At 34.1% G+C, this 20,846-nt stretch overlaps 1 protein-coding gene across 2 annotated transcripts in view; it reads left to right on the top strand.

The window, feature by feature from the left end:
* DSC1 (desmocollin 1) overlaps window positions 1-18,253 on the top strand; it is a 39,906-nt gene extending 21,653 nt beyond the window's left edge. Inside the window, exons 9-17 of one of the 2 annotated variants that reach the window (XM_007487212.3) lie at window positions 545-730; window positions 1,695-1,954; window positions 2,082-2,224; window positions 7,517-7,729; window positions 8,645-8,890; window positions 11,164-11,285; window positions 14,152-14,412; window positions 15,287-15,332; window positions 15,413-15,547. In XM_007487212.3, coding sequence (XP_007487274.1) covers window positions 545-730; window positions 1,695-1,954; window positions 2,082-2,224; window positions 7,517-7,729; window positions 8,645-8,890; window positions 11,164-11,285; window positions 14,152-14,412; window positions 15,287-15,322 — 1,467 coding nt within the window. In that variant the 3' untranslated portion in view covers window positions 15,323-15,332; window positions 15,413-15,547. Of the gene's footprint in view, window positions 1-544; window positions 731-1,694; window positions 1,955-2,081; window positions 2,225-7,516; window positions 7,730-8,644; window positions 8,891-11,163; window positions 11,286-14,151; window positions 14,413-15,286; window positions 15,333-15,412 lie in introns of both variants that reach the window. The other variant, XM_001380444.4, reaches the window with a different exon arrangement.
* Window positions 18,254-20,846: the final 2,593 nt, after the last annotated feature.

Genomic DNA, 20,846 nt, shown 5'->3' with positions numbered 1-20,846 from the left:
TTAAAGCCCTGCTTTCACAGTCTTCTTATACCTTACTCCTCAGTGACACCAACTTCTTTCCAGTTTGTTACCCAGGACATTTCAGTTCCCAACTCCAGGCATTTTTGATGGTTGTGTCCCATCCTTAGAATCTCCTTCCTCACCTCTGCCTCTTGGCTTCCCTGGATTCCTTCAAGTATCATCTATGCTCCTATCTTCTGCAAAAATCTTTCTCAGACCTAAATGTTAGTGCTTTAAATCTGAGATGATCTCTAATTTATCTTGTGTATATCTTATATCTACATAGTTATTAGTTTGTCTTTCTTAGTTCCATCTCTACCTGCCTCAGATTTTGAGTTTTTGAGGGCAGTTATTGTTTTTGACTTTCTTTTCTACCCCAATACTTAGCATTCATTGAACCTGACACATAAGCACATCACAAAATGCTTATAAACTTAATTTGACTTTTTTGCTGGGGGGTTAGGAGTGGAGATGAGGGAGGATAACAAGCATGTTACTCTTAGAAAATATGCAGATGGTGAAATTATAATAAAATTTGTTTCAGTATGTGACAGAGGTAGAAGAAAACAGAATCAATGTAGAAATCCTGCGCATGGACATAGAGGATAAGGACTTACCTAACACTCCTCATTCAAGAGCGAAATATATTATCCTAAGAGGAAATGAAAATGGACAGTTCCAGATCACTACTGACCCCATGACAAATTCAGGCATCTTATGTGTCGTCAAGGTAAATAAATTGAAATGATAAGCATGCATTATTATTATTATTATTCTATATCTCGATTGTGATTTCAAATTATACATATAATTTTATAATTTATATATATATAAAGCACCTAAGCAATTAATTAAATTATGATGACTTGTTCCATAGCAAGAATCCTACAGAATAGGCAAGATAGGAGGCATTGTGGTCTATACAGTGAATTTCCAACAGATCCATTTGAGTATTTGAATGTTATTAATTATATTTACAGTATTTGGGGGGGCTTGCCTCAAAATTCAAAGTGTATGTGGTTCTTTTTTCCTCTTTTCTTTTTAAAAAAATTCTTCACTACCATCTTAGAATCAATACTATGTATTAGTTCTAAGACAGAATAGTGGCAAGGGCTAGGCAATGGGGATAAATGACTTGTCCAGAGTCACACAGCTAGGAAGTCTCTGAGACCAGATTTAAAACTAGGACCGCCCATTTCTCAGCTTGGCTCTCAATCCACTGAGCCACCTAGCTGCCCCTGTATGTATGGTTCTTTAAATAATTACTAGATCACCCTGTTCTACTGGGGTTATTCTTTCTTAATGATTTGTGCCTTTTGCATGAAAAAATGGGAAGCAACATAATGTGGAATGTGAGACTATTCAAACAGTAGTGTTCTATCACTTCTTCAGCATTTTTATTCATGATTAAGAACAGATTAAAATAAAAGAAGAAGACTGCTGCTTACCAGTCAAACTTAAGAAGTAACATTGGAAACATTTGCCTAAATCCAATAAGCTTATGTTGGAAAGTCTTCAGGTATAACTTCAGTGGCCATTAGTTTCTAATCAGCTTTTATTTTTAACATACCTTTGTATTCAGCTCCATAATTTTTCCTTTTTCGTTTGCTATGCTTTAGAAATTAAAATACAAAAATAAAAATGGGCCTGCTATGCCTTTTTTTTTTACTAACAAGATATATTTGATTGAACAGCCACTGGATTTTGAAGCCAGTCGCCAAGTTATTTTACAAGTTGGAGTAGTTAATGAAGCTGAGTTCTCTAAAGGAGCAAACAACAGAGGTGTCTCTACTTGCACTACTGTTGTCACTGTCAATGTCAAAAATGTTGATGAGGGACCTGAGTGCCAGCCTCCTGTCACAGTTATCGAGTCTCAGGATGGTATGCCGGCTGGGAAAGAAATCTTGGGATATAAAGCACGGGACCCAGAAACTTTCAATAGTGAAGACTTGACGTATGTAACATTTAAATCATGTTTATTTTTAATTTCATGTATTCTTTAATATGGAATATGAGGAAAAAGGAATGCTTTCCCTAAAATGATAAATCTAAAAATAAATCATTTCATATCTGCTCATTAGGTATAGGATGTTACAAGATGAAGATCATTGGTTTGAAATGGATAGGAAAACAGGGAACTTGAAAACAACTAAAATCCTGGACAGAGAGTCACGATTTGTAAAAAACAACCAATATAACGTCACAGTGCTTGCAGTAGATAAAAGTAAGTACCATATCTGACAAATATAATATGACTGCACAGTTGAGAGATTTCAGAAATTATCTACTATAGACCGTTCTTAAACAGAAATCCCTTCTACAACATCCCTGGCAGGTAGCCATCTAGCCTTCCCCTGAAGATCAATTCTGATGAGGAGCCCACTATTTCTGATAGCAGCTGATTTCACTTTGGGGACAGCTCAATTTTCCAGGAAGATTTTCCTTAGAGAGGAGCCTGAATGTGACTTTGTCATCATCATTCAAATTCTGCCCTCTGGAGCTAAATAGAACCATTTAGCTTATAGTGTGGGAGAATAAATAGATAGAAAGAATTGGTTGTGAGATTCTATTACTGATACATTTATAGTTGTGTTTCTCTGGAAAGGACAGTTCCTCTGTTTGAGATTCAATTTCCTTATATTTAAAAATGGGAAAATTGCACAACCAATTTCATGCCACCATTTTAAGAATATTTTCTAAACCTTAAAGCATCATAGAATTTGTGAGCTATTACTATGGAACATAATTATCCTTCAGGCATTTGAAGGGCGTTCTAATGTACCTCTTAAATTTTCTCTTCTGTAAGTAATACATTGCTTGGTTCTTTCACCTAATCACTCTATAGCACAGTCTCTTGTCTCCATATCATTCTAACTACCTTCCTTTGGAAGCTCATAAATGTTTCTCCTAAAACATACTTTGCTCAATCTGAGTGTAATACCCCAAATGTGATCTGATCAAGGGAAAAAAATGATCACATTTCCTACTATGGCAGTGAAACACTATTAATGAAGCCTAAGATTATTTCATCATTTCTACCATCCATATTATATGGACTCATATTGTACATATATTATACTAATCCTTCAGATTTTTTCACAATTTGTTATAAAACCATGAATTACTATATATGTATATACTATACTGTATATACTGTATTATGTAATTTATCTTTTGAATCTAAATATGGAGACTTATACTTATCCCTTTAAAAAGCAATCTTTTTCATTGGACACATTCTTATTTAAAGATATATTTTGGATACTGTTATTTAGTATGTTTCTTTGATTCACGGCTTTGTGCCATCTGCAAAATTAATTATATAAACAAGAGCTCCAGAAAAATATTTACCAAAGGCCTTAACAGCCCAGGACATCTTCTGCCTTTGTACATATAAGGGCTTAAACTATGTTTTGAAAAGAATTTATTGAGATTTTCCCTTCCTGTCTTATTTTAAAAGACTCAAGAACTATAGAAGAGCTATAGTTTATCCCAGGACACTGAGGATCATTACAAGTCATTAAGAACCCCAAATGAGGCAATCATAACAAATGTATATTCATTTCACTATGATACCTGCCCAGAAAAAATGTGAACAACATTGGTGGCTCCAGATCACAAGAGTTTCAGTCCAAGATATGTGGTATACAATAACAATGTCCAAAATAAAGACAAAAGAATAGCAAAGTCTTAAAAAGAAAATGTACTGCTGTATGAATTCTGGGTGAGCTAATGCAGCCAACAAATGCTAAATGTAACTAAGAAGGACCCTTCTCTTAATTAAAGCAAAAGGAAAATCAAAGGAGTGCTAGGATTCAACCCCTATGCAATGCCTCTATGCAATGATCAATAACAGAGGCAATAATGATAACAGAGAAGAAAGACTTACGTAGCTCTTACTTAGCTTCTGTTTTCCAAGAAGACTTATTTTTAGACTGAGAATGGTAGTACAGAAATGATTTTAATTTAAAAGGTATTAAAAAATTCATGGGTCCATGATGTATGCTGATTTGTCATTATACTCATATAAATGTAAGAAATAAAAAATAAATCCTATTACAGTTTTTTTAAAATGATATTTTAAAGCTATAATAAAATTTAATCTTAATTCTCACTTAAATCTTTGAGAAATCTCATTAAATGAGGTCCAATAAAGTTTAAAGACATGAACGTAAATGCAGAAATTTAAAATATCAATATTTTGCTCTTTATTTCTCAGCAACAAATTAAATATCTAAGTCTCCATAACTTTTATCTAAAATATTCATACATACAAATTGATATTTAATATTTTTATCATCTCACTAATATATATTAGGAAAGTTAATGGTGTACAGAAGGGTGTACAGGAAAATTCATAAGAAAGCTCAATATTTTAAGACTCAAGTTATGTTATCATGCAATTCATGATTACTTTATTTGATAAGATTTCCTTATGAGCTTTCATGGAAGATTTTTTTTTAACTTTTTTCAAAAAAGTTTAGGTTTTTGACTTTTATTAATAATGACATTTGTATTGTGATCACCTTCTCACAGAAAGTTAATGTGGCACAGTACACAAAAATACATTTTAAATAATGGTCAAATGTTGAAAATTTTAGTGAAGGGTAAATATACTCACAATCCAGTTTTTTGGTCAAATAATTTTTATATCTCTCTTTTCATTGTTCAAAATGAGATCAAATCCACTTGCTTATATAAAATTATAACACACATATAGATATTTGTTCATTAGATATACATTTTTAAGATAAACAACTATTTGAGGTCTAGGGACAAAATCTTCATAACAAATAGGACATGATCTTGAAAAGGATGATTTTATAGCATTTAGGAGAATGGTTTCCCAGTATTTTACTTATCAGAGTGATAAAAAATAATATTTGTCATGTTAAATCTGAAATTGGCAATTAAATCTAAATATTGCCTTGTACAATTTTTATTTTAAGATTCAGTTAACCAGAACATGGGTTATAGTCACATGTAATTGAAAGCAAAAGCTTTTATAATATATTCAAAATAACATGGATTATTTCACATATATTGATAGATATTATTACATATAGATGGCTAATTTCTAAGTAAGAAAGAACAATAAGTGAATCAATCAGTTGTACCCATATTTGTTCAGTTCTCAGAACTAAAATTTTAGTTTGACAATTTATGATTTGGCCACAGATGAATATGAAAAGTTTCACCCTCTATTGTTACATTGAGTAATTTATTTACCAATATTCTTTGATCCTGTTCAACTCTGTTAGCTAAATAGAAATCTGAAATATAAAATAAGAATCATAGATCTTAGATATATTATAAAAATAAAATTGGCAAGTTATAAAATAAAATATTTAGATGGAAAAACTGTTCAATATAGGTTCAAAACTGTTTTGATACTTTTGATAGAGGCAATCAAAAGTATCTTTAGTGATGAAGTGAAGTTCAAATGTGAACTTCCTTTCAGTGCCAGGCACAAGGATGCTAAAGATATTTTTTATAAAAATAAAATATTTATTGAAATATATAAGGATAAAGAAGCATTTCTAATTTTAAGGGATTCTAAATCCATCCAAATAAACTCCCAGCTTCCACAAGGAACTGTGTTTCACAGGCTACACTAAACCTCCATGATCTGACTAACCCAAATTTATACTATCTAAATAAAAACTACTGCTATTACCCTTATAATTCTTAACTTTGTCTTAAAAGGCTAGCTGATTGAGTCTCAATAAGAATCAAGTTAGGACTCTGAGCCTTAACAGACTCAAAGACCAAACCAAACACCAGGTTTTTCTTTGGTCTTCTCAGAGTTAAACAATTTATAAAAACCACCAAAGATATTCAATAGTGTTTTGTAAGGATAATTTAGGGGTATGACCTAATCTATATTTAATTTTTGGTCACCAGGGGATATCCCAAATAAAATACTCAAGTCAATTTGGAAATCTATGGTGGTTTAATCAATATAGAGGGAAGAAATCAAGGAGAAGAGAGAGGGAAAGGGTATAGGATTTCTCCTGCCTGGCCTGTGCCAGGGGGAGTTCAAAGTTCTCCACCACAAGGTTTCTGAAGAAGATTAGAGGCTTCTAAGTGGATAGTGTCTGGAAGGTAAAGGAAGAAAAATCAGCCTAAACTCCAAGAGAGCTCAGAGAAGATGCCTCACCTGAACTAGGTTACTAGGCTTCCTTCAGTATGGTATCAAGGAAAGCTCACCACTAAAGAGGACAATAGCTGCCACCATGCCAAGATGCCAAAAGGCTCAGCATGCTGCCACCAGCCACCTCTCCACTGCAAAAGAGGCCAGAGAGAAGAAGTGAAGTGAAATATCTAGATGGTTTTACATCATTTTCCTGTGTCTCACCTGTACCAATGGTAGCTTAAGCTTGACTTGCAGCCCAGGGGTCTGTCAGCTGTTTCTGATTTGTCATTTGCTAGCACATGTCTATCACAGGTCATCCTCCTAGATACTTAAGTATGGGTGTAGACATTCCTGATTTTGTTAGACTAAATATGGTGGAGTAATCTAAAGTTCACAGTTTCCCAAGTTTGGAAAGGAAAACACTAAGCTCCTTCAGATTTTTCCCTCAAACAGAGAGAGAGGTAAAGATGTTACCTCCTCCAGCCCTGAGAGAGTCTCTGAGAGTGTGTCTCTGCCAACTGTCAGAGAGAGTAATTGACAGAAAAACGGTTATAACTGTCAGCATCTGGAATCAACATGCTCTCCCAGCTCTGCTTCAGACTCCAGTTCTTTCTCAAGCCAGCACTCTACTTTTTATCCATAAATCAACAAAACAATACTTATTTTCTAATATCATCTTTACAATATGGAGCAGTAAGGGACCTTAAGATGACTTAATCCCATCTCTTCATTATAAGTTTGTTATACTTGATTTCTCATTCAGTCATAGAGATAATATAATACATTTAAAATGAGGTAAAATTCCCATATTTAAAGAAAATAAGAAATTATTAAAATGTATTATTGAATTCACCTTGAGCTTTCATTATTTTAATGGACTTTATACTTTTTTTTCAATTTTTGCACCAAGACTTTGAATATCAGCTGGTCTGTCTTCTGTTTTACAGTCAGTGGAGACATCTACTCCCCAAATTAAGTCCCCAAGAGATTAGATGATTCATGGAAAAATATAGTGCTAACGAGTGGCAAAGGTTAATAATAATAACTATAATAATAATAACAATAATATTATTATTGGCAATAATAATAGCTTTTATATAGTATCTACTATCTGCTATGCACTGACCTAAGCAACTTATAAATATTATCTCATTAGATTCTCACATCAACTCTTGGGGGTATTACCCCCTTTTTTTCAACTGAGGAAATTGAGAGAAATAGCTAGTAAGTTTCTGAGGATTTGAACGGAGGACTTTCTGGCTCTAGACCCAGCACTTCATCCATTGTGCCTACCAGCTGTTCTTATTATAAATATATTAATTTGTTGTACTATTAGTGAACTGAAGCCAATTATTTTTCATCTAAGAATTATTGTTTCAGTTGGCAGATCTTGTACTGGAACACTGGTGGTCCGTCTGGAAGATATAAATGATCATTCACCAGTAATTAAGGATAATGTGACAATTTGCCGTCATGGGGATGAAGGTGCTGTAATAGAAGCTATGGATCGTGATGGGCCAACAAACGGTCCACCTTTTGACTTTAAGTTGGATAATTTATCTAATAAACTCTGGATACTTAGGAAAAAAAGTGGTATGTAAAAATGTAAAATGTTTCTACTTGTAATTTACAGGAATCTCTATCTTTTCTTGTGAATTTGAAGATTGTTAGCATTTGTTTGTAATGATCTCAAATATGGGGGGGGGAAGGATAAACAAGTGTTATTAAAAAGCAATGTTGGGGGCAGCTGGGTGACTCAGTGGGTAGAGAACCAGAGTTGGAGATGCGAGGTCCTAGATTCAAATCTAGCCTCAAACCCTTCCTAGCTATGTGACCTTAGGCAAGTCATTTAACACCTATTGCCTGGTTCTTACCACTCTTCTGCCTTGGAACCAATGCAAAGTATTGATTCTAAGATAGATGATAAGAGTTGTTTGGGGTTTTTTTTTTTAAGCACATCTATACTTCTCTACTCTGTAAATCCTCTAATGAATAAGGTTAAATAGGGTTTAGTTAACTCGGGTTAACTAAAATTGTTAATATATCAATATAGAAAAATGTAGGGGTTTTGTTTGTTTTGCTAATGTTTAAACACTAACACTAGAAAGGGCCTGAGCTTTTCTTCAAAAGTTAAGGGAGAATGTTATTATTTCTTTTATCCTATAAAAGAATGCATGACCTCAAATAAAAATGCCCACCTGATTTTCTTTTTCCTTAAAAATTTTCATCAAAATACACAACTTGAGGGGACAGTTGGGTAGCTCAGTGGATTGAGAGCCAGGCCTAGAGATGAGAGGTCCTAGGTTCAAATTTGGCCTCAGACACTCCCAGCTGTGTGACCCTGGGTGAGTCACTTAACTCCCATTGCCTAGTCCTTACCACTCTTCTGCCTTGGAGTCAATACACAGTATTGACTCCAAGACAGAGGTAAGGGTTTTAAAAAAATACACATATTAATTTGCATTGAAAGGTCTTGTTAATGTCATGTCAATATTTCTCTTCTTCCAGATACAACTGCAATAATTCAGCCACGGGAAGGTCTCAAGAGTGATTTTTATTCAGTCCCCATTAGAATAAATGATCGGCATGGCAATGGTGAAGTGTCTCATTTAGGAGTCAGATTGTGTGATTGTACTTTACCAAGCGAATGTAAAATGAAACCTTTTGGTCAGGTGAGAGATGTATCACCTCCAAATATACATCTTGGAAGGTGGGCAATCCTTTCAATGGTGCTGGGCTCTGCAATGCTGTTATGTAAGTATAATTATTTATCTTGCCTTTTCTCAAATTAAATTAAATTATTGCATTTGTGTGACCATTAATACCTTTGCATAATATCATCCAATTTATGAACTTCTATAGAAACACAAAATTAAAGAACTAGAGGGGGACTTAGAATTAATCTTATCCAATCTTCTCATTTTATTGATGAGGAAACTTGGGTCTAGGCACTATTTCCTTGAGGGAGATGATGGTAAAATTACTTTGTTTAAATCTACTATGGTTCTTTTCCCATTCTGAGGCATTGGACAGCTCTTACTGTCATATTTGGAGAGTATTTGTATTCTACTCAACCAAAAAAATAGGGCACCTCATTTTGGCATTTCTTAGGAATGTGTATGTGAGTCACATAGATGACCTCCTAGTCAGGGCCCTGTGTATTGGCGCCAAGGCAGAAGAGTGGTAAGGGCTAGGCAATGGGTGTCAAGTGACTTGCCCAGGGTCACACAGTTGGGAAGTGTCTGAGGCCAGATTTGAACCTAGGACTTCCCATCTCTAGGTCTGAATCTGAGCCACCCAGCTGCCCCAAAAGATACATTCTTGACTGAGTATGCTAGTTGAATTCTATCCATGCAGGAACTATAGTTCTCTTTAGAACTATGGTTATTCAGATATGAACTAGTGATTTTGTTCAGATAAATTTTAAATGTAAGTCTACCCTGTGGTTCATGGTTCTGTTATGGCATCATAAAATCATAAATTTAAATCTTGAAGAGATCTTAGCGGTTATCTAGTCCAGAGCAAAAAAAAAAATTTTAATGTTCTATAGCTTAATCATTAACTTACTGTTTGTTTTGAAGGCGTTACCATGGAGTAGTGAAGAGATCCTAGAGATGAGTTGGGAAGACCAGAATTTAAATCAACCTCTAATACTCACTATCTGTGTAATCCTGGAAATTCACTTAACTGATTTCTCTAGATCTCCCATTTTTCTCATTTTTAAAATGGGAATAACTTGTAGTACCTCTCATAGGGTCTTCATAAGGTAGAGGCAATATACAATATCATATAATATGTTTATAAAACATTTTGCAAACCTGAAAACAGAATATAAAGTCAGCTATTATTATTTAAATGACTGATAGTTTAATTTTAATTTTATTTTTTCCAGATTGTATATGAATACAATTTTAATAGTCATTAACTGATATTTAATAATTTAATTTTAAGATTAATTTGCTCCAACAAATACTTTCAAATCCTAGAATTATTTATATTTTCCTATGTAGTTTCCTTAAACCACCAAAAATAAAAGTTGAAACCATCTCTCCAAGGCTTTTGGAGCATGCAATTTTTAAAATTAATTTTATTTTTAAAACTTGAAACTGATTGAGAGGAATGGGGAAGAATCAAGCATAAAACAGGAAGGAGGAAGGAGATTGGGATGATATAGCAGACAGTGGAGACAGTGCTACATCAAATGCTCCCAAAAAGAAAATGTTATAATAATGGAAATATGAGAGAATCTGGAATCCAATCTCATCTCTTCTACTTATTACCACCTCTTTGACCTTGGAGTGGGTGTTAATCTTCTTCTCAAAGGAGAATATCTAGAAAAGGCATGGTGTGAATTTCTGAAAAAACAAACAAACAATAATTTAATTCAAAAGCTGGAAACTGTCTAATACTTTGAAAGATGTGTGATATTCATGTGGGTATTTCTATACCAATCAAAACTCTTCTTTTTCTTATGTGATTTTTCTTCCACTGTTTTCTCCTAAATCACTTAGAGAGAAGTAATATACTGGAAGACTTACTACAATTCTTTTAATATATTGGCATATCAATGTGCCCTTTAAGTTTCCTATAAAATGGCAGTGAACATAGAAGTCAAAATTTCTCTTTTCTTGGCCCTAGTGCTTTTAACTGTTTTGTTATATATCATGTTAAGGATCTAATTAATTACCAATGAATAGCATTAATTAATACATGTTTAGATTCTATATTTTTATTTAACTTTCTAATTACATTTTAGTCTTATGATAGCTACTGAATTACTGAAATATAGAAACTAAAATACATGAATTAATTTGTTAAGATATTTCTATAAAGTTCATGACTCCTTTTTTCCCAAAGTGGTTCCCACTACTAGGAAATTGGTTGTTTTTAATTTGTAAGAGGTAGAAAAGTTCTTAAGAAGAAATTAGAGTTCAACCAATAAGCTAAGAACCCTGGGGGTATCCCCAGAAACCTGTCCAATAAAATTTTAAATAAATGAAAGAGTTAATTCAAGTATTTTGTTTTAGGTTCCCTCTTTGTCTGCTTCTGTGTCACCACTCAGAAAACAGTACAAAAATGCTTTCCAGAAGATATAGCTCAACAGAATTTAATAGTATCAAACACAGAAGCCCCAGGAGAAGAAGTGACGGTAAATTTTTTTCAATCTTTTTTGTTTGTTTTTGATTGTGTAATTAACTGCAAAGTGAAATTCAATGATCTCCTTTAATTGTTCACATGTTAATTTATCTTTAATTTTATTAGTCAAAATTAATCTTTTAATTTATCATGATAGAGTATATAAATATGGTGCTTGGCTCAATTCTTCAGGAACATAGGATATTGGGGAAAACTGTTGAGCTTAATTTCCTCTCACATAGCCTCAATGGAAGTAAATAGTTGGTAAAGAAGTTAGCTGAAACTGAAATGTTTGACCAGCCCATAACAACACATTTAGTATAAGAGTTCAGGATTAGAATTCAGGTCTTCCACAATTCCTGGTTCAGAACTTTTCACTAAACTACACTGTCTTTCACTTAAATTTGCACTCCACTAATCATTTACACTGTGAGGTAGATACTATAGTGTAGTAAAATGAGAATGATTCCTCCCAGTGTTTTTGCAAGGCACAAATGAGATTCCAAATATAAAATATTTAGTAGGCTTTGGGGGACTCCAGAGTCAAGTGAAGGGTTTCCTTGTTTTTGAAGGATGGTCTAGTTGTGCTTATAGGAAGCATGAAAGGAACCAATGGATAGAGAGATTTAAGATTAGAGAAGGAAAGGGAATGATGGAAAGGGCCATGCTTGCTAGGAAAAGAAGCATGAGGCATTTTTCTATAACTTAGAGTTTTAGAGGGTTACTGAAGGTGCTGAGAGGTTCTGTGACTTTTCCAAGGTCACACCACCAGCATGTGGCAGAGGCAAGACTAGAACCCAGACTGCCCTCTATCCATGGTACCAGGCTGCCTCTCTATTCTGGTGAATTAACCACTTGAGATTTGGAGGTTTTAACCAACTAAGCTTACCTCAAAACTAGAGTATTACAATAGCTTCTGACCAATCTTCTAGACTCTCCCAAAGGCTAGTACACTCTAGCTGCACCTCCCAGATTAATTTTACCAGGATCATCGAAGGCACCACACCACAGAAATTGAATGGGTCCCATATTTTCAGTAGAGAAGTGTAGGTTTCCTTCTGTTAATCTGGGAGAGGCTAGCATGAAGTTGGGGACTTGAGTAGAGGGGAACAATTTTGGAAACCTGCAGAGTATGAAACAGTAAATCAATAAATAGAATAGGAGGCCTGCCAAGCAGGAGTGAACAAATTTGTAGTTGTTTAAATCATTCTGATGTCTTTAGTTTCCAGCAAAGCTTAGAAGCCTAGGAAATGGTGAGAAAGAACAAAATGGGATGGATTATCAGGGATAAGGTTATTAAGTCATCCCAAATGGAAGATTAAGTGATTAAGGTTGTTTAACTGGAGAAGAGAAGGTTCAGGTAAAAGTGATTATTCTCTGCAACACTTTTAGGCTGTTATTTGGATAGGGATTAGATTTGCTTTTTGGCCAATCCAGAGGGCAGAACCAGAAGAAAAGAATAGAAATAACACAGAATCAGTTAGGTTTTGATGTAATGACAAATTTCTGAACAATCATACAAAAGTCCAATGGAAGGAAATAGTGGTTTTCCTCTCCATTGGAGGCCTTAAAGTAGAGGCTGGATGATCATTTGTTAAGTATTTTAGAGTGGTAATTCTTTTAATTACAGGTTAGAATAGATGGCCACTGAGATCCCTTCCCACTCCAAATTGGTGTGATTCCGAGGCCACAGAATTCTCTTTTTGTTAGACAATAACACTTTTCTTTGTTTCATATGATATTATTTGTTTTAAATATTTTGGTTTCTTTTTGAGGTTTATTTATTCTTGCTTTTCTTTTTATGAATATTTTTATTGATTAATCTTCTTTATGCACTTGACTTTTATTGAGACACAGTCTCAAAGTCCTATTCTTATATTTTCCTTTCATCTTGACCCTCTCCTTCCACTGCTGCACAGGCTAAGGTGCTGGACACCTTCAGTTTCTTTACCCTGTGGACCTGCCAGGGTCCCTGCCCTAAGTAGCCTCATGGAGGAGAGGATTGACTGGTTCCCCTCCCCCACCAATTTCCAGGCCTTTTTTTTTTTCATTACTGTCAATATTGCTCCTCTCTAGCCTACATCACTGAGCGCTCTTGCTCCATATTTCTTCATTGCCCTTTCCTCCCTTGCTTCACAAAGTGGGAAGATCTACTAGGAGTGTCTACTACTTTTTGTGGGATGGGGTAAGGATAGGGGAGATGTTTTAGGTAGAAATGCTGTAGTCACGGGAGAGCCTTAAATTGTGGTCCCCAGGAAGAAAGCTAAGAAGTGACTCATACTCAGTGTGGCAGATGTGCAGATTTGTATGGGAGAGTGACACTGAGTGAGGGCTCTTTATGGTAACATTTTATGGTGTTAATTTATGAGTTTTCTTTTTTTTAAATTTGTGTGGGAGTGGGAGTATCTATCTTTTATCCTACAGAATCAGCTGTAATCACTATCTGCCATCTAAATATTTTATTTTGAGGTTTAACATTGAATGTATTTATATAAAGCTTCCAAACTACCTTCTTGCTGATTGTGTGATCCAGCATGTTATTTTTGGAATAATAGTTTGACTTCAAGTAAATGTATCTTTGCCTTTTATAGACATAATATGAAGTCTTTTTAATTCTATGGAAACAACAACAAAATACCAAATTGTTAATTTACTGTGTAGTGTAGGCCTTTTATTTTTGGTCCACGGATATTTATCATATTGAACATTTTAAAGGGTCCTTGCTTCATTATTTTCATTATTAGGATTTTAAGTAAAAAAAGACAAAACTTATGAATCTCATGCTTTTGTGTTATTAGAGATGAAACAGCAAATGAAAATATATGGATGGAATAAAAAATTAACTGTTATTTGGTATTTTTACAAAATTTTCTTTTTAGGAAGCAAATATTAGACTTCCCACACAGACTACGAACATTTGTGAGCCAATTATCTCCATTGGGACACTTGGTGGACAAGGAACCAAAACTGGTGGACAGCAAAGTTTTGAGATGGTCAAAGGAGGTTATACTTTGGAATCAACCAAAAGTGGAGGACATCAAACACTGGAATCATACAAAGGATCAGGACAGGGGTTGGGGGATAATGGAAGATATGCCTACACTGACTGGCACAGTTTTACACAACCACGTCTTGGTGAAGTAAGCTCTTATTATCCCAAGTTTACATTATGTGTGTGTGTGTGTGTGTGTGTGTGTGTGTGTGTGTGTGTTTTATGCCAGTGTGATTATCTATATAATAGACATCTGTGAATTTGGTGTTGCTGGTCATCCTGTTACTATCAACTGCATTTTGCCAGTTTCTTGTGATTTTAAAGCTCCTAATACCTGGTTTCCTTGATTTATCGTCAACAAAAATTTTTAACATCACTTTTTAAAGAGATATTCGACAAGAGTGTCAAGTGTAACTATGTGCAGGCATGTTTTAGTAAAAGAAAACCTTTGGCATCTTTCTTGCTTCAATACTACCAATAACATCAAATTAAATAAGGTTTACATGATCATAAGCTTATCATAATTATAAATATGTTTGATGCATTTAGGATAAGCATCTGGCACTAAAGTACATAGTTTACAATTGTAATATATGTAGCCATCAACTGCTTTCGGTGATGGATGGGGAACTCAGAGTTACATTCAACATCAGCAAATTACTTCAACCAGATGGCTAATGACAAGATTATTTTGATTCTTCATTTTTCTTTTTGGTTAACATACAGATTTATCATCCAATTTAGACATTAGCTAGTTTGAAATATTTGATTATAGTTCTATAGTTCCATGTAAACATCATCTACCACATAATCTGTCCTGGTTATGTGAAGCACTTATTTATTCAGCAAACAAAAAAACCCTCAAGTATTCGTGAATTTGATTGGAAAAATGCAAGTGAGTTTTATAATAGACATATAATTTAATTTATATCATTGTAAATCACTAGAAACATTTATTTGCTAAATATTTATATGAAATATGAATATAATTTAGACCAATCATGTGCATTTTTTATATGTAGGAATCCATTAGAGGACACACTCTGATTAAAAATTAAACAATAAAAGGTAAATCAAAGAAATTATTTTATGTGAATATGTTTGGTGTTTTTTAAAAAATAATAATAATATGTTTTCTTCTTCTACAGAAGGTGTATCTCTGTGGACAGGATGAAGAGCACAAGCATTCTAAAGACTATGTCCTTTCATATAACTATGAAGGAAAAGGATCTGTAGCTGGCTCTGTAGGCTGTTGCAGTGATCGGCAGGATGAAGAGGGACTTGAGTTTTTAGATCATCTGGAACCCAAATTTAGGACATTAGCAAAGACATGCATAAATAAATAAAAGAGGGAGGCAGTGAGGTGTTGTGGAAAGAGTCCATTATTTGGAGTCAAACAATTGGGATCCAAACCTGATTTGTTATTTTAGGAGCCCATGCTACCTAGAGGTCAATGAAATCAACTGTCTGTTAAGAGCTTTGCAAATACTAACACAGTAAATTAGTGTGAACTAATACTAGTATTACTAGGCCATAACTTTTCTGTGCCTCAGATACCTCATATGCATAATGGGGATTTTGGAGTTGGTCCTTTCTAGCTCTAAATCTTATGATCCTAGTGACAACTGTAAACAATTCTTCAAAAGTTTGTCACAGGGGTTGTAAGTTGAAATTTTTGTCAGCATCTACTCTCTCTCTCTCTCTCTCTTTCAAAGTTAAATTTCCTCAAGGTTTGATTCGTTAGTTTTCATTTAAAGGTTATCAGTTATTTCTTTTCTTAATTATATACAAAACAATATTTTCCTTTCCTTTATCACAGAACAGGGAGGCAATGATCCACTTAAAATGTTTTATGTAATCTTGAACCCTGTGTATCTTTTCTATGAATAGAGATGCCTGGGAAAAGGGTAGATGGTCAAAGGTAGTGAAATGTAAGATTTTAAGCTTGTTTGATATAAAGGACATCATCTCACTTTGATTTAGTGAATATAAATGTTAGAATTTTAATAACCAATAAAATAAGAAGTGTGAAATATTGGAGTTGTCTGAGGAACAGGAGGATATGGGTTCAAGACTCACTTCTGACATATAATGTCTGTGTGATCCTGGGCAAGTCACTTACCTTCTGAGTGCCTTAAGCAACACTCACAAACTATATATTGTATAGAAGGTATACATACTTGCGCAGTAGAGAGAATATCCTCTCCTGAGTATTCTTTTTACCAATGAAACCACAGCTCTAATCTCTTACCTAATAACTGCCAATATTTCTTGGTGGATTCTTTGACTCTACAGACAAAGGTCATCTTCAAGCACTTTGCCCTGGAGTGCCAAGCTTGCCTAGACATGAGGGCAACTCTCCTTTCTATATCTTCATAGCTCTGAACTTTTATCAGTAGAAAATGGCATGACTAATTTATTAAATCCATTTATTTACAAGGCAATGAGTAGAAAAATGCAAAATAAGATAAGGAAAGGACCTTAGGATTATTGAAATGTCTTTACTTCAGTCAGAGAAATGAAAACAAAAACCAATTTTGAAGTTTTTGCAGAAAATGAAAAGATTTAAAACTGACATGTATATATGTAAAATATTTTAAGTGAATACTTTTTAAAGTTTTAAACTTCTTGATTATGCAGCAGTCCAGAAAAGAGCACAGTTATTTTAAACAAATGTTTGTTAAGAGATTTTATCATTAGACTGGAAATATCTATGGATAAAAACTGTAAATGTCATGGAGATGATTTTCTGTCTGAAAAAAAAAACAGTTTTTCTTTGTCTATTAATTGGTAAGATAGTGACTGGGGTGCCTGCTTGGACTTTTTATTTCCGTTGCCTCATTTCTCCTCAGTGGCAATTTCTAGTCTATGTGTTCCTTAAAATGAAAATAAGGATTAGAATAGAAGAGAGAAATCAATATATTTTCCCCATCGCACATATTACTCAAGGTCTTAAATACAATATCATATATGTTATTATTCATGTTACATGTGAAATAACATTTTTAAAACACACAGGTAAGATATAACAAATGGGACAATTAAAACCAAATTGTCATGCTAAAAACATTTCAAAAGGCACTTTTGTATTGATTTGTGCTGTGATTCTGAGGAAAGATGCTAATACTGATAGGAACATAGTAAGGGTTAATTAGCAACATGAAAAGCTAATTGCATGGATTTTCACGGTGAAAGTCTTCTGAATAAAGAGAAAAAGGTAACTACTACAACTTTAATTTATTCCCAGCTTGTCTTTCTATACTACACAGTCCTCTTAGCTGTTTTAGGGAAGGAACAAAAGTGGAAGTATGTGTTTAATCATCAATGCAGGAAAGACCAATGCTTTTGGTGGTATGGAGCTCTTTCCACCAAGGCAAACCCCAAGTCATCTATAACTCATTGTCATAGAGAGTTTCATGTGGCTATGGAAGATTCCATATCTTGTGCCAATAGTAAATGGTGGAGATCAGATTTGAACCTAAGCCTTCTTCACTTCAAATCAAGCCACGTTATCTACTACAGCTTGCTGACTCTCATAGATGTGAACATAAAGTTTGATTGTTTCAAAAATGTATTTCTGCTTCAACTAAGCGAAGCAATTGTTACAATTCACAGAGGGGGCCCGGGTGTGGGTGGGGGGAAATTGTGTAGAAGTCTGAGAGCCAAAGGCGTCCTGTGTTGATTTTCATTGTTTTAAAAACCACTTGAGTATCATTAGTTGTTATCTCTCAGAAATACCATTAATGTTCTCTGTTAAAACTGATTTTATAACGACAGTCCCATGACTGAAATGATAATGTATGTTGGAAGTTTTAGAATTGGAAATGTCCTACAAATGAATAAGTTAATTCTTATTAACCAATGCAAATGATCAATTATTTTCTGTACTTCTGGTGTTTCAGTCCTTAAAAACAGAAAGGGAACAAATAGCCAGTGGTGGGGTGGGGAGGAAGAACTGTATTTTGCAATAAATTTACTTTTTCTGCTTTTCTTGGTAGTTTTTTCCTAAGCCTATGTAGCCTGCTGTGTTTTTGGTATGTATGTATGTAAGAATTCACTTAATAAGAATTAAAATTTCTGGTTACTTATAACTTTTTATAGATATAAATCCTAATGAGAGTGTTTACAGATGGTTTAAAGGGAAAATACAGTCAATGAGTCTTTTCAATTGAGATGAAACATATTACTCATTTATTTTCTTTTTAAGGTTATGCGTGTCTCTTTAATTCTTAGGGGGTGTTTTATTTCCTACAAGAAAGTTGTATACTTTCAGAGGAATATTCATAGCCTTTCAGAAAACTATCGTAGTCTATCCTAAATTAATAGCCTATGCCCAGGGAGGAGTACCAAATGTCAAAATAATAATATCTATATGCTTGAACAGGCTACAAATATAAATAATTACCTGCCCATTGGCAAAACTGTGTTGCAGAATGCAGAAACTTGTCCAGACTATGCTTTAATACAATGGTTCTTGACCCTATCTCACCTGTCTTGTTACCACTTTGAAAAATGACAGTAATGAAATACATCAAGTATGAAAGTAACACGATTTTTGTTTGTTTATTAAGAAATAAGAAATAACAATCAACATGCATTTATTAGATACCTAGCATGTGACAACGTAGGCACTGGTGACAAAGACCAAACTGAAAGAGTGAGCATATTATAATTATAATTGTTATATATTATATAATTAAAGGACTAGCATACATCAGAAATCAAAGACTATAAATCTACTTTGAAAATATAAATCTACTCCAAGAGTAAGAAAGAACTTGGAAATCACTAAGTACTTCTTTGCTCTTTGATAGATAAGAAAATTGAGGCAAGTTAATGTCAATGTCACAAGGTTACAGGTCTTCTTAAGAGACAAGCTCACAAATCACTAGGACAGTCCTCGTGAACTACCAGTGGTCAAAAGGATCCATTTTGATGAACATTGATTTAGGAAATTAGGGTTTACGTGATATCCAGAGACCCAAGAGAATTGCCACTTTTAGGTTTCTACAATTGCAATTTATGGAACAAATACCAGTATTATCATATGCATATGTGTGTGTGTTTGTGGTTAAAAAATGAACTTTGGCCACATAAAATCATTCTGGAACAGTTAGCCAAAATTTAAGGTAAGACAGAATTGTTAATAATTAATAGATGATTAATAATCTGACATTTTACTTAAAAGGTATTGATTAAGGAGCATCTAAGTGGCTCAGTGGATTGAGAGCCAGGCCTAGAGATAGGAGGTCCTGGGTTCAAATCTGGCCTCAGCCACTTCCTAGCTGGGTGACCCTGGGCAAGTCACTTAACCCCCATTGCTTAGCCCTTACCACTCTTCTGCCTTGGAAACAATACACCGTATTGATTCTAAGATGTAAGGTAAGGATTAAAAAAAAGGTATTGGTGCAAAATTAATTTCATTAAGTTATCTTTAAATTTATGGTCTTATTTAAAGCATGTAAACTCACTGTTACTAATTACCTGTGAATTTTTTCTTAAGTACAACTACTACTGAGTTCAAAGGAATATTTGTACACAGAACAGTTTCATGACTGTGGGAAGGGAACAAACGTTTGCACCAAGAGACATCCTCACCCTACTTTATACCCCCAAGTGCCTCTTACTCATAGGGAAGAATTCTGTGGGAGTATTGAAGCAGATGAAAATTAAGTGTAATTATCATAAATGAGTTTCACTGAATACCAAAGTCCTCATTTAACCCTTCAAAATTTTAATCCCTCACATTCATTAATTGTTGATAACTTTGTACAACTTAAAATTTAAAAAGAATATTCTTCAAGAGAAATATGTTTGTGGTTAGAAAGATTTTAGATTATTACTACAGATAATGCACTTTTAATAACTACTAAAAGGGTGTTCCCTTCCCAAACTCCAATGTTATACTTTGTTAAATTTGGAAAAAAAAGAAAGGGGAAAAAAGGCCTAGTCAGTGTACTTAGGGCTAGACATAATCAGATAAAAAAATTGGACAAGGAGATTAATAAAATATGGAAATATTCTGTCCTGAACCATTCTAACCCTTCTTGTCAGCCACAAAAATTTGTGAAGGACATCGAAAAGTTGGCTACAGGTGGTATATTCTCACTGATAAAGGGAATGGTAAAAAAGTAATGGGAAAAGGGAAGGAAGCACTAAGTAGAAGCAGGGTTCCTGTAGGAAGCCAAGTATAGTTTAAGTGAGTATAATGATTTTTGACAACTATTTTTAAGGATGTTTTAGGGGCTCAACATGTAAAAACCACATTGATCTGAACTGAAGCATGAGCCACAGCAGCAAAATGAAAAGTTTGCCATGATCCTTGTCCAACATGTATGTGCAAGCTAGCTAAAATTAAATGAAAGGAATGTTTTATAATTGCTGAATAAAATCAAATTTTCATAAAAGAAGATGATGTCTCAAATGTTTTATTCTGAAAATGTGGGGCAGCTGGGTGGCTCAGTGGATTGAAAACCAGGCAAGAGATGGAAGGTCCTACGTTCAAATCTGACCTCAGACACTTCCCAGCTGTGTGACCCTGGACCAGTCACTTGGCCCCCATTGCCTAGCCTTTACCACTCT

Source organism: Monodelphis domestica, chromosome 3 (assembly GCF_027887165.1).
Source record: "Monodelphis domestica isolate mMonDom1 chromosome 3, mMonDom1.pri, whole genome shotgun sequence".
In the NCBI taxonomy this organism is placed as follows: domain Eukaryota; kingdom Metazoa; phylum Chordata; class Mammalia; order Didelphimorphia; family Didelphidae; genus Monodelphis; species Monodelphis domestica.
The sequence above is the reverse complement of the archived record's forward strand: the minus strand, read 5'-3'. Positions and strand labels throughout refer to the sequence as shown.